At 40.1% G+C, this 13,792-nt stretch overlaps 1 protein-coding gene across 5 annotated transcripts in view; it reads right to left on the bottom strand.

Annotated features, from left to right (window-relative positions):
* Positions 1 to 13,792, bottom strand: part of SNTG1 (syntrophin gamma 1) — a 319,036-nt gene that overhangs the window by 69,517 nt on the left and 235,727 nt on the right. For all 5 annotated transcript variants that reach the window (XM_048507574.1, XM_048507572.1, XM_048507577.1 and 2 more), the window contains 2 exons: positions 9,834 to 9,963; positions 3,688 to 3,726 (listed from right to left, as the gene is read on the bottom strand). In XM_048507574.1, the coding sequence (XP_048363531.1) occupies positions 3,688 to 3,726; positions 9,834 to 9,963 (169 nt within the window). The remainder of the gene's footprint in view (positions 1 to 3,687; positions 3,727 to 9,833; positions 9,964 to 13,792) is intronic.

Raw genomic sequence — 13,792 nt, 5'->3', positions numbered from 1 at the left:
GCTGAAAAAACTGCAGCTTCCCCTCCCCCAGTTGCTTGAAAAAGCTGTACGCTTTAGATTCTATACAGCTATGGCACATTCTTGGCTTGGTTCTTATTGTTTGGGAACAGATCTCCATCCTTGCTCATTGCCTGCTAGCTCTCTCCTGCCTTACTCTGTCTTTTATAAGCTCTTTGACCCACCTTCTGTGTAGCGTTATCTTTATAGAGAAGCATGATCTCTCCTATTTTGAAAGGTATGCACATCTTCATCCTACCTAATATAGTGCTTGCCTGTTCTTCACTTTCAGTACGTAGACTTTCACAGGAAAATAATATTTTAAGAATTATCATTGGGCAAAAGATTACTTATGCTAGAAGTTTAGAAAGTAGTCTTCCGTCTACAAAGGAACATGGGAATCACAGTTTCTTAGACTGTGGGCCGATTATGAAGAAAACATATGCAGAGAGATGGGGTCAAATTTCTTTCACAGCTGCTGTGATGCTGAAATCCACCCCCAAACAGCATCATTTTCAATGGTGTTTAAACTAGGGAGCCCAGATTCTCCTTTTAAATCTACTTTAAAGGGAGAATCTGGGGTCCCCAGTTAAAACAACATTCAAAGTGATGCTGTTTTGGGGTGGCTTATTTAACCCCATCCTGAAACAGCATCACTTTTAATGTTTAAACTGGGGACCTCAGATTCTCCCTTTAAATCCATGCTGAAGGGCATGGATTTAAAAGGAGAATTTGGGGAAATTTGAGGGGTGCCTGCTGTCAGGGCTGCAATTGTTAAGCTAGCAGGACCAAAAATTCAGGGTGTCTTTAGGAGACTCTTCTGATGATACCACCCAGGTTTGGTGAAGTTTGGTTCAGGAAGTCCAAATTTATGAACCCTCAAAAGCGTAGCCTTTGGACCCTCAAAGGTGTAGCCATCTCCTATTAGCTCCCATTGGAAACAATGGGGGATGGGGGCACTACCTTTGGGAGTCCATAACTTTCAACCCCCTAAACCAAAACTCACCAAACCTGGGTGGTATCATCAGGAGAGTCTCCCAACAAATTCCCAAAATTTTGGTGCTGCTAGCCTAAAAACTGCGCCCCCTGCAGGCCAAAACAAAAAACACTAAAAATACCAAAAAACCACAATCGGGGGCAGAGCTTCAGACATGTAATGGGGGGTTTGAACCCGGGATCCACTGCCTTATCTATGTGCTTGCCCACCATGCAGCTAAAAGGCCCAAAATAAGTGTTTCATGAGTAATAGGCCATAGATTGTGAGAAATACTTATTCTTGCAAATCCATTCTTCTCAGGGATTGGTATAAGCTACAGGGACTTGAAATCAGGACAATATATTGTTTGTTTTTCTACTGGTATAGAAAAACAATCTTCAAAATGGGTCTCCCATCACAGTAAATAGATTTGATCTATTGTGGTGCTGTGTGAAGTTGTATCTGGCACCTACCAAGGTTTTCAGAAAGTGTAAGGCATGGTTTGTTATTGGTCTCATTTCAATGAATGGGTTTCCAAAGCTACAATAGCAGCAGCAGCTATCAAAGGATCAGGACAACTAGAAAGCACCCTCAGGGTTTTCTTATGTAATGTGTAGCTCTGCTTAGGCTTTAGTTTTGTTGTTAATTCTCCCTTCACTTTCTCCCTCCCATGGCTCTGGCTTTCCTTCCTTTCTTTTTAATCCCTATCCCTTTCTCCCTCCCTACTCCCCTTTTGGGCTTTCCTTCCATTAAAAAAACACAACTTTTTCTTTCTCCTTTCCCCTGAGGCTTTTCTTCATTTCTTTTTATTCCCCGTCTGCTAGTCTTTTTCAAAGTGAGAAAGGCAGTATTATGTCTGCCTCTTGTAGTAGCCATTTTCTCAACACCTTTCTCAAAATTCTAACAGTGCCCACATGCTTAAAAAGGTTATATGTAGTTCAAAACAATATCCGAGAAGAGCAAATGGAATTTAGAAGCTTTGAGGAGGTTAAACTTTGAATCTTGTCTTAAGAAAATATTTACAGAAACCTTTGTTACCTTTTGAATTCACCACTTAGAACTGTTTTCATCTCTCCCAGGTGCTGACATTTTCTGTCATTAATAAGCAGCTGTTCAGCAATGATGAATTCCAAGAAAGAAAGCACACCTGTGTTTCCTTGTTCTAGTTCGGCAGGCCAAATATAGAAGTTCTTATATGTCACCTTGACATTTTCTAATTGCAGTGCACACTGGAGCCACCTTCCACTGGAAACAGTGGAATTTCCCTTTTCTCTTGTCTTTCCATATATCATTGCACAGATTACAAGCCACTTGTGGTAGCCTAAGGATCCTCCATTATTAGCAGTACACATAATTTAGAATAATGTTCAGCACTGTAACAATAAGTTCACTGTTTGGTGACTTATAATCAGTTATGTACTTTTTCTATGTTTCCTCACTTGTTGAGGCTTACAAAATAGATAGGAATACTTATTTTAAACTTTGACTATTTATGGTAAAAGAGATGAATCACAAGGCCAACTCAAAGAATCATGGATCAAGCACGGCAATTATTTTGTTGTTCATTTTTTCTTGCTTAGGACTCTTTACAACACGTGCAACCAAATTATTTCAAGCTCAACTGGATTACAAGTATGTCCAGTATGCTGAGATATAAGTTAGGTGATAGAAATACATTCTATTTTTCAAAATCCTACAACGAACACTTGGTAGAGGTAGAAGAAATTTGTCCTAAAGTTCAAGTAACTTTTAATCAGAAATAACTTTTAAGAGGAAAAAAGAATTTTAATAGAACCCAATTTTGGGATTTATTCATTACTTCTACATTGTATAATACATTGTATAATACACAGTATTATATGTTGTATAATACACAGTATTTTTGTACAAGTAAGCCAATAGCTGCATTTAGTAGGTGAATTTATCCCCCCACCCCCCATATATGAAGATAAGATTCTGCATATGAAGCACTTATTTTCCACAATACAACCAGTTAATACATTATTGTCTGAGGAATAACATCTACTTCTATCCAGAGGCTTTGATCTTATCCCAAAAGCCTGTTTTTCACTCAGTCTCTAGATTAATCATAGATTGCAACTCAATGGATTTCAGAGGAGCCTACAGAGCTAATGAGTGCTGTGCCTCAGATTTCTCCCATTAATTGAACAACCATAATCAAACAAAACACTAATCCATAAAGGCCTTGGTTAGACCTCTCCGTGGATGCAGGTGTGCCTTTAATAAATTAGAACTGCTACTAAATCTCCCAAAATATGGTAGCTCGTATACAACGAAACACAGATTTTCACCACTTAATTGGTTCCTCCACCCACCACAGACCCTTTTAACCTCTCAAATATTATTCTTGGCATTGCAAAATTGTGTGCATGCAATTCTGAAGACAGGTAAAAAGAAAAAGCTCTCATTTCTTCCTCCATACCATAGCAACTTTTCATCCATGCAGAGTCTGCAATAATCTTTGTGGGTGTGAAATGAGGCTTCAGGAGGAGAGAGGAACGTAGAAAAATCATGCCTGTTCCCACAGGTGCTTTGTTGGATACAAGCTGCTGTTTGGAGCAAACCACACCAGTTGCTTTTCTTTTAATGCACAGAATTCCAACAATCTCCCTTCCCATAACCTACTGAGATTTTTTTTCACTAGACATACTATAATTATATATTAAGGTTTCAAAACATATTTCCTTTCTTACCTGCTGGTTTACGGGAAAATTCCTGTTGATTTTTTTAATCTATAAAAGTAAATGCAAAAATAATAATGACATTCAGTCAAGAAAATCATTCACAAAATATGTAACACAGCAGAAAGATTGAAAAGTTTTATATTAATGAAGTTTTTTTTAGAAATGACGCAGTAACTCCCAATAATAGAAAAGTTATACACTAATTAAATTTGCCATCTGAGGATACTTAAATCTGGTGACTGGAACTGTGAACAGGTAAGACAGATCTTTTTACAAATCTGAAAAGGGCTCCAGCTTTGCAGAAAAATCTGAAAGCTAAACAAAAAAACAAACAAAATGGTGTTGTTTAAAGTGGGGGACCAGGCAGGACTCTTTCCAGGCCTATTTTAGACTTTGAGGGAGGACTCATGGCTAGAGTTGCCAGGCATTGGGGCCAGGAATGGCTAGAGGACTCATTGTGGCCAGGTATGGCTAGATTGAAACATTTCTGGAGATTTGATGGTGGAGACTAAGGGGTACAGAGGGTTTTATTTTTGGAGGGGGAGGATGGGCAGAGGTCTCAGCCAACTATAATGCCATAGAGTCCTTCCATCAAAGCAGTCATATTCTCCTAGGAGACAGATCTCTGTTGTCTGCAGTTCAGTTGCAAATAACCATGCAGACAAACCCAATAACTCCCCTCTCGCCGCCCTCCTCCCCTCTCTTCTGGGGAGAATTTTAAAAATGGGGTTGGTCAGACGCCTCCATTATTACTATCACTGTTATTGTCATCGCTGTTTTAAAGATTTTTATAATTTGTCTTATTTATATTTCATGTTGTACACCGCCCAGAGCCCCTTGGGGATGGGGCGGTATAGAAGTCAAAACAATAAATAAATAAATAAATAAATAAATAAATAAATAAATAAATAAATAAATAAATAACTGTCATCACTTTTAGTAGATCTATGAGCAAGTCTGAACAGCGATGACTTGATTCAGCAAAAGAAAGTTCCTCTTCATTCCCAAGTTTTGGTTTCAATACATTCTTTCCACTCTGTTTAGGATTTTTGAATTTTATTGTGAATTGTTTCAGAAGTATTTTTAATTATTTTATTGATGACTGTTCCTTTGAAATCACTGTAAGCAACCTTTAAAGCTGGTGGAAAAGTGAAGTTATCAAATAGATAAATAAGCAAGAATGCATCTTTACTATGCAACTTTTTTCTCTAAAAATTGAGAAGATGGTTTTGTTTTATGATAAAATTATTGGTATTGTTGAATCCTTTTCCTCTAATGAAGGAGCGGGAAGGAAAAGTCATTGTTCAAAAATAGCTAATGAATCACATGGGTGGCAAGAAATGAAAGTGACGCCTGTTTTGAGGCAGAGTATTTTTCCCCCACCAAGCAAATGTGATAGCTTTGAGTTTACTTCAGGAACCCAAGCATAGATGGATAATCACTAGGGCTCGTTGTAACTCCCTCCCTTGCTCTATGCTACAAGGAAGGTTCCAAAGAATCGACCTGCAAGAGCGGAAATGTCCTCATTGTATCACAGCAATATAAACTATGGAACATATATTGCTTGACTGCCCCAAATATGAGGGATCTAGGACCAGACTCTTTGCTCTTTGTCTTGTAATCTTTAATGAATACTCTGTTGTGGGGAAGATTACGTTTCTACTAAATAATTCTGCCTCCGAGATTTTAACTTTTGTAGCTAGGTTCCTTATAGAAACTTTGAAATGATTACCTGCGATGGTTCCCATGTATGGGATACTTGTTTGGACAATGTTGGCTGTTATATGGATTCTATGCCTAATAAAGGTTTATCTATCTATCTAAATGTGACAGCTATTGTTCTATTGTAGAGTGTTCCTAGGTTCAGAGGGCTCCTGCACAAATTTTCACTGAAACACCATTTGAGCCCACCACTGAAATACCCTTGAAACAGCTCAGAATGAACACACTCTTTCTCACTTTCATCATCTGAAATTGGGACCTCCTGCATATGAAAAGATCACAGAATCACAGAGTTGGAGAAGACCACAAGGGCCATTAAGTCCAACCCCTGCCATGCAGGAATTCAAAATCAAAGCATTCCCGACAAGACTACAAGGGTCTTTGAAAGTAAATAGGAGTAATCTTCTGCCTTAAGATCCATGTCCTCCTCCTCCTCTTCATACAGGAAATCTTCCTCTTCTCTCTCTGCCTCACTATCTGAGACAGCAGAGTGACAATGAGAGTGAAACTAGTGGGAATGTCTGATGCTTGACATGGACTTTTGGGCTACCTTTGTTGGCTATTTATAAGGTGGAGCCTCTCCTGAAACTTCCATGCTGTATACTGAGGGTGTGTAAGAGGGAGGAGGGTGATTTGAGCTTGGTAGTATTCCCTGATGCTGACAGCCCTCATTTCTTCCTTCATAAGCATTATCAATGCTAATGGTAGAGTGAAGATGTCTGGGGGTTGAAGGGCTTCAAGAATAAAGGAAGTGAAGTAACCAAGTGGGCTAGGGTCAGGAACGTGGTTCGCCTGGTACTCCCTGCCATTTTCCACACCTGTCCGACATTTGCTAAGAGAAGCAGTTTTGGAATGAATCTGTTCATCATGCTCAAAATGGCTGCCACTGAGAGTCACAGCATTGTGGCTACTGCTCAGCTCACTCTCCATGTGCTGTCTTTTGGTAGGCACATCCATTTCAGCCTGGGCGTGTTTTGCAGGGCAACTGGGTTAGCCCTGATAGAGAAACTGTTTGCCATCAAATGAGGCTCTTGTGGGCTGGTTTGCACCTCAGCCTCAGTTTCAGACAAAAAACTGTAGCTGTCTTCCCTGCTCATGGCTTGATTCCCAAATCAATGGAACACCCTGCAACCAATGAAACACCTCTGAACATCCATGGATCAAGTGTGCTGTAAACAGAAAGCACTTTGGGACAAGATTTCTTGCCCCGATGCACTTTCTGTCCCACTGTGTACCACAACACCAGTAGGTAATCACCCAGTAATAAAATATATTAGAATTATTTTAAAAGAAAATAATAACATTAATGAAACAGAATGTTAACATAACAACACAAAATACAGAGAACAAATTCAGCAGAGAAATTAAAAATACAATAAACAACTTCAGCAATAAAATATACCATGACAATCATATGTGGGTATTGCAGAGACCATCCCCATATGTTGCTTCAATTTTAGCCAGTTCAAACAGTTGGTGGGGGGATGGTAGTCAGAACAAAAAGGATGCTCCTCATTTTTATTCAGATAGTTTATGGAATGCTTTTGACGTATTCTGAGTCTTTAATGTATGTGCGCTTTTAAAACATGATGAACGATGACAGTGTTTTAATCATCATTTAATATTGGTAGTTATAATTACAGTGTTAATCAAATGAAAATGAAATTTAGCTAAATAAAATGTTGACTGGCATGCTAAGAAAATTAGTTATTCAATGTGTCAGAAATAGTGTCAAGCAGAAGCTAAAATTAAAAACAAAAAACAACTTAGAATCAGCACAAATTTTAGTTCTATCCCCAGACATCAAAGCAGTGATGAGACGGAGCCTTATTCAGTGAACACATTATCAAGATGAATAAATAGTGAAGGAATTGGCTTATATGGTGTGGAATTTTACAGATGGCAGATGAATTCATGTCTGTCATGTTTCTACACCACACTGACTTTCCCATATTGTCACCAGCTGGAATGATTCTGTAACTAAAAACTACAAAACTCTTCACGGCATTCCCAGCACTAGAAATTAAATTAACTTGCATGTGCAGGATTTGAGGAACTCATTTAAGAAATAAAGTAGGTCAAATGATGTTTTGATATGACTCAATTCACCTCATTTAGGTGCAATGTGACTCATGAGACATTTCAGCCACTTTGTATGTGGTCCAAGTTGTTATCCCAGAATAGTATGTGGTAACTTCTTTACTACTCCAATGGATAAATCATAATGAATTATGGAAAGTATTTCACAAAATAGACTGATCCCCTGATATACAATTATGTGATTATTTAACAGTGGTGCAAATGCAAAGTATCCTAAGAATGTGGATTCATTAGGCTCCTTTAAAATTCTCTAAGAATAAAGGGCTAGATCTAACTTCCTTTTCCATAGGTAAAAAGGGAAGAAATGCACAAAAACCATGTGAGATGGGTAAGGAGAAGATTAGTTTAGAATGAGGAGGAAAGCTGGCTCAACCCAACCCAATGTGTTTCATCACGACATAAAAATATTACATTTCATCCTAGTATTTAAAGGCAAAGATTAAGACAATCTTCCCTCCTTTTCCCTTTAAAACTGGAGTTATCTGGTAGGGGTTCTGGATATGCATTGTACATGGAGAGCTAAAGCAAACCAGCTTGCATCATTCTTCTCATGTCCATTTTAATCCTTAAAACAACCTGTGAGGTTGGTTAGGATGAGACTGTATGATGGCCATGTGAATTTCAACAGCAGTGATTTGAACCTGATTCTCCTGCATTGGCTTTCATGGGGTGACTGCTCTTGAATAGCAGCAAGCAACTGTGCTTGGGTGAGTCATGCAGTCACCCAATGGCTATTGCCAGGCTTGACTCCAACAGGCCAAAACAGCACTGAAAAGGGCCATGCCCCAGTGGCGAAGCTCCAAGGGGACGGGGTGTGTGCCATGCACCGTGCACACGCCTGGGGGGTGCAGAAATTGCCCTAGGCCCCTCCCCCTTTCCCCCTCCCCCGCGGCACCCCCCACACCCCCCCACAGAGCCCCCTTCCCACACTTTCCCCCCTTCCTTTCCTTTTTGAGAACTGTTTCTGGCTGCAAAAGGCCTGTTTGCAGTAAAAATGGCCTGAAGAACTACAGTTCCCAGGAAACCTTGGGGCTCACAAGGTCTCCTGGGAAGTATAGTTCCATCAGGCCGTTTTTACTGAGAATAGGCCTTTTGCAGCCCGAAAAAGGTCTCAAAAAGGAAAGGAACTAAGGTAAGTTGGGAAGGGGGGAAGGTGGCACCGCGGGGGGGGGGGAATATAAAAAGCGCACCGGGCGCAGTTTGGCCCAGCTACGCCTCTGCCATGCCCCCCTTTCCCATGCCTTTTGCTGACAAAAACAAAGCCCTGAAGCCTGGCAGTGCTGTTGTGGCTGCTTAGCAATGGTCAATGTACATATTTGGGGGTTTTTAAGAAGTAAGAACTGGTTCTGCCATTTGGGAGGGTTTTTAATTCCCAATGTATTTTTTAAAGATTTCAGATTTTTCTGCAAACCTGGAGATTTTCTCAGGTTTGTAGAAAGATCTGTCTTGCCTGTCTATGGTCTCATTCTGCAGATTTAAGTTTTCACAAATAGGGTCACTTTGAGAATTAGTTATATTGACTTTGGATCAGACTATTAGTTCAACCATCTCCATCTCCAACAGAAGCCCTGAGCAAGCAAAGAAACTGAATACAATTAAGCAAGGGGGTCTGTCTTCATTGTGCTCTGCTTGACCTCAGTATTTCACAAATATCCATCCATCTATCTATATAATGAGACCAGTTAAGAACCATCATTCTGAGGTGAAGATGGCAGAATGATATTCAAGACAATATCACATAAACCAAGATTCTCTCTACTAATGTTGGGATGTGATAGAGGACAGAAAGGTGTGGTAGGAATAGTGACCATGTGTAAGAGAGATTGAGTCTTCAGTAGGGTATGGAAGTGCTTCCTATCTTTCTTTACTAAGCATGTTCCAGATTCAGTCCATTATACCTAACTGTTCTTTGCAAAAGTAGGAAGACAGTTGGGAATCCAAAATGTGATTTTTAAATTTATCATAGATAGCCAGTGCTTCTCAAGTATACAAAATATTTTTTATGAGAGACACATATAAAAAAGCTACCTTTCTGTGCTGACATATCTTAAAACCCCACATATGCTCTATACTTGTTTTCCATGACATCAACTAGATTTAGGACAAGATAACAACACAGATAGCCATAAAACTGACTATGGAGCAGAACTTCTATATATTGGTGTTGTTTTTTTAAAAAAACTGAGTTGATCACAGACTTGAACTGATTTTTCTAGGGGTGCTTCAAGTACAGCTAATACACAAATAATGCTGTGCATAAACTCAAGAGGCCTTTATGACAGGGGAGAAAATATACTTGGATAAATGGATGAACTACTCAGAGCCATACTCACATTGTGCTTTGTGAGGTTGGAAATATTTGTTGCTATTGCTTGTAGCCAGTCAATACAATCTTCAGCAGAAAGACACTGAATTATGCCACTGCAAACACCATCCACTGCTATTACTTGGAATGCATTTTGCCTGTAGATACACCATAAACAGATCAGGTCTGAAGACAACTGTATCTGCACCAACATTATCAACTTAATGACAGTTATAGAAACATTTTAAAAAATCCCTCCCAAACATTCACGCCTCTTCCTTGCACAGTAAGAGTCTGCCATTGAAGATCTGCTTTTTCCTATTGTGCTAGTCATTGCTTTCTATATTTGGCTTTTGTACATGGCACATCTCCAGATAAATCTTGGCAAAACCTGCAAAACCAATTGAACACAAATTGCTCACATTGGGAAATGTGTTAAGGACACCACTTGAAAATTAAGACCCTGGAGCTAGATGTTCATGTCAGTGTCCATGATGTAATGAGACAAAAGCCTATAGACTCTGTACCCTCTTTTAAAGGGAAGGAGGAATCTGAGTTCATGTAGCAGCAGGAAGTACTATTTTTAGGACACACACCCGTTGCTTCTAACAATGCCATGGTTAAATATGTTGTCCTAAGACTGCAGGATAGAATGAGAAGAATGTGTTGACAACAAATATTTAGCTGCTTAACTCCAAAAAAAGCCCAATAAAAAATTAATTCACAATACTGCTACATGCTCTGCTGCTTGAGATGCTTTATATAACAAATCCAGTAAAATTCAGTAAATTGTATCTGAAACCCATTTACAGAGAAATGGCATACAAAAGGTCTTTCTCACACACGAAACAACTAGTAAACATTCCAATTAAAAATAATGTGCAATCCTATGCAGAGTTATATTGTCTGTGTCCACCGAGGATAATCAGTTTAGATGCATGCAACTCTTGGTCCATTCCACGCAGCACAAATAAGACATCTTGAGGAAACTGTTTTTTTTTTAAAGCATCTTGGGGAGGAACTCAGCACAGCTTTTTCCCCAAGACGTTCTCAGAATGCCTTATTTCTGAACAAGGAATCTTTTCCTAAGAATGCTTTCAAGTCCACTTTTCCTCACTTAAGCTGCCTGCAAGATGTCTCCTGCCTGGCTGTGCAGAATGCAGAGCTTAGGAGGCATCTTATTTTTCTTGCCCAACCATTTTGCTTTCTGGTCAGTTTCACCCTCAGATTGCACCCAACATTTGCTAGTGAAAGGATTCTCTTGACCTCCATTTGCTGAATGTTGGCCCAGGACATTTGCTCTCAGGCTCTGGCTGCCCTCATTCAAATGACAGGATTTTAAGTGCAATAGCAGCCACTGGAGGATCAACTTGCAAGTACCTGGCCTTTCTGTAGCCACTTTGGGTTCGATTTCCCCCTTCAAGGCTGACCTTCTGCTCTGATGAGCTTCTTTTGCAAACCAGGGAGAGAGCATTGTGCTAGCCTTAACAGTGCAGATAGCTGGGCTGTTGAATGAGGGCATATAAATTTTCAGAGCGTAGAAGAACCCCTCCCCACTTCCAGCCTTGTTGTACTCCTGGAGGTTGGACCTTGCTTCCAACCAAAGTGCAGACACTGTCTATGCCAATAAAGGCTTGCTTCTAAAAAAAAGTGCAGACACCATGGCCCATTTCGCATGGGCCTGTGAAGCAGCAGCGCGGAGGTGCCTCCATTCTGTTTATAAATTTACCTCCTCTTCCCTGTGCAGCTCCACAGGGACAAGGGGACATGACCCTGGGCAACTCCTCAGCGGTTGGAGGGCAGGAGGCATGTTCCCTCATCCCTGCAGAGCTGTGCAGGGAAGAGGAGGCAAGTTTACATACAAAATGGAGGCACCCAAAAGCAGCACCTCCGACCCAGTATCATTCACTCAGCACTGGTTTAAAAATCCTGTTTTTGAAAAGACTCGCTCATTGAGCGAGTTTCAAAAACAGCGTTTCCCTGCCAGTTGGGGGGAGGGGGGAAGCATGGTGCTGCCTCGTTGCAGAGGCAGCAATCGTGTGAAGCGTGCCCCAGGAACGGTGTTTTTACTGATCCAGGGGTGCTGTTTTTGGCTCGTTTGGAGTGGGCCCATATTTATTCAAAAACAAAATGACACTGAACTTAAGACAACCCCCTTAAAATGTTGTATTCACTCACAGAGAGAATGTTGCTGGACATAACTCTAACTTGTTTGTGAATGTAAGTCAACCCCCACTTTTTATAGCACACCTGTGAAAAAAAACTAAACTTGCATTTGAATAAATAGTATAATGTTCAACTTGACAGACCAGTGGGTAGACTGGTTGCCATGTAGTTCTTTTGTAATGCAAGGAGGGAGGTGCTGTGTTTGGCTCTGCCTCCTGTGGCAGCCATTTTGGGTTTAGCTCTGCTTCCTGTGACAGCCCTCACCATGCCCTTTTCAAAATTCCAAAGGTGGTCACAAGCTGAACAAATTTGGAGACCCCGGATGGGCATATTTAGAAATTTCAGAAATAGCATAGGCAAAAGAAATTATTCTCAGAAAAATAAAATATTGCTTTATAATGTAATAGTCAATAGATCATTTCATTTTTCAGACTACCGCCCTACTGTGAATACAAGCACAAAAGCATAATCTTCTCTGTCGGGTAGCTCCAATTATAATTTTTGCTGTTTCAAGGATGGTCTGCTTCAAAAATTACTTATGTGAAAGGGCTGGAAAACTCCACACAACATCCGTGATTTTTACATTGCAGTTCTCCAACATCTGGACATAAACTAGATGCGGTAAAAGTCTGTGACGCATACATAGATAAAAGGAGAGGCCATCCAAGAATTCTGTGTCAGTGCAGTTCCACAAAGCTACATTCTGTGCTGTAATGTGCTTCAGACTGATGTACTGCCTCCAAATGACAGGTTATTATGAAGCCTACAGAAAACCTTTGGATACTGTGGCATTAAAAGCCCAATTTCTTCAGCTAATAGTCTTTCTGGCATGCAGCCTAAAGAAAATTCATGGGTCTGTCTGAATGGCTGAAGAGTCACAAGAGCTGGTCAGCATTTCCTGACCTAAACCCAACTTTAGTTTGCAAGTCTAGAAATTGTGTCACAATTGCTTTCTTCTGTGATGAATCTGTAGTTGAGAGTTCAGCATATGAAGTTCAGAAATTGTAAATCCTGCTGTTCCCCCAGTAACTCAGGAAGACATTTCCTCTCCTTTTTTTTAAAAAAAAGTCTGTGAAATAGATTAGGCTGAAAGAGCATGCCTGGCCCAAAGTCACTCAGTCAGCATCATGGCCCACCTAAGCTCCCAAATTTGACCCTGGGTATTCCCACTCTTACTCTGACTAACACATCACAGTAGTTTTTAGCTATTCAATCAAAATCATTCTGCTGTGGACAACAAAAGAGTGGGTTATATTTAAACTTTTTTTTCATCAACAGATAATTGATGTGAAAATTCATTTGATTTTTCTCAAAACAAAGAATATATACCCTGTACACTGTATTCCAGGAGGGAAGGCAAGTTGGTATAGCCTGATCTTGTCATATCTCTGAAGCTAAGTAGGGTTGGTACTTGGATGAGATACCACCAAGGCAGGCTATGCAAAGGAAGGTAATGGCAAACCACCTCTGCTTTTCAGCTGCCTTGAAAGCTTTTGCTGGGGTCACCCATAAGTTGCAAAATGATGGCATTTACTCTGTATTCCAAATGAGGGTCTGCACATTGTTGTTTTATTTCCCTTTAATTTCTTCATAATTTTAGCATGGAATCAGCCCTTCATTGCTTTACTGCAAAGGGAGTCATTGTGTTCATCAAGCTACAATCACAAGATGCCTTTCTGTTTGAGTCTCTGCCAGTTTAGACCCCATCGGCATATACCTGAAGTTAGGATTTTTGTTCCAGTATACACAACCTTACCTAATGTAGTGAGATCTTTTGCAACTCTTTGCAACAACTTTGGTTGAATAATCTGGTGTTATCTG

This window comes from Sphaerodactylus townsendi, linkage group LG09 (genome assembly GCF_021028975.2).
Source record: "Sphaerodactylus townsendi isolate TG3544 linkage group LG09, MPM_Stown_v2.3, whole genome shotgun sequence".
In the NCBI taxonomy this organism is placed as follows: Eukaryota; Metazoa; Chordata; class Lepidosauria; order Squamata; family Sphaerodactylidae; genus Sphaerodactylus; species Sphaerodactylus townsendi.
Note: the sequence above shows the minus strand (reverse complement) of the source record. Positions and strands in the feature narration are given on the sequence as shown.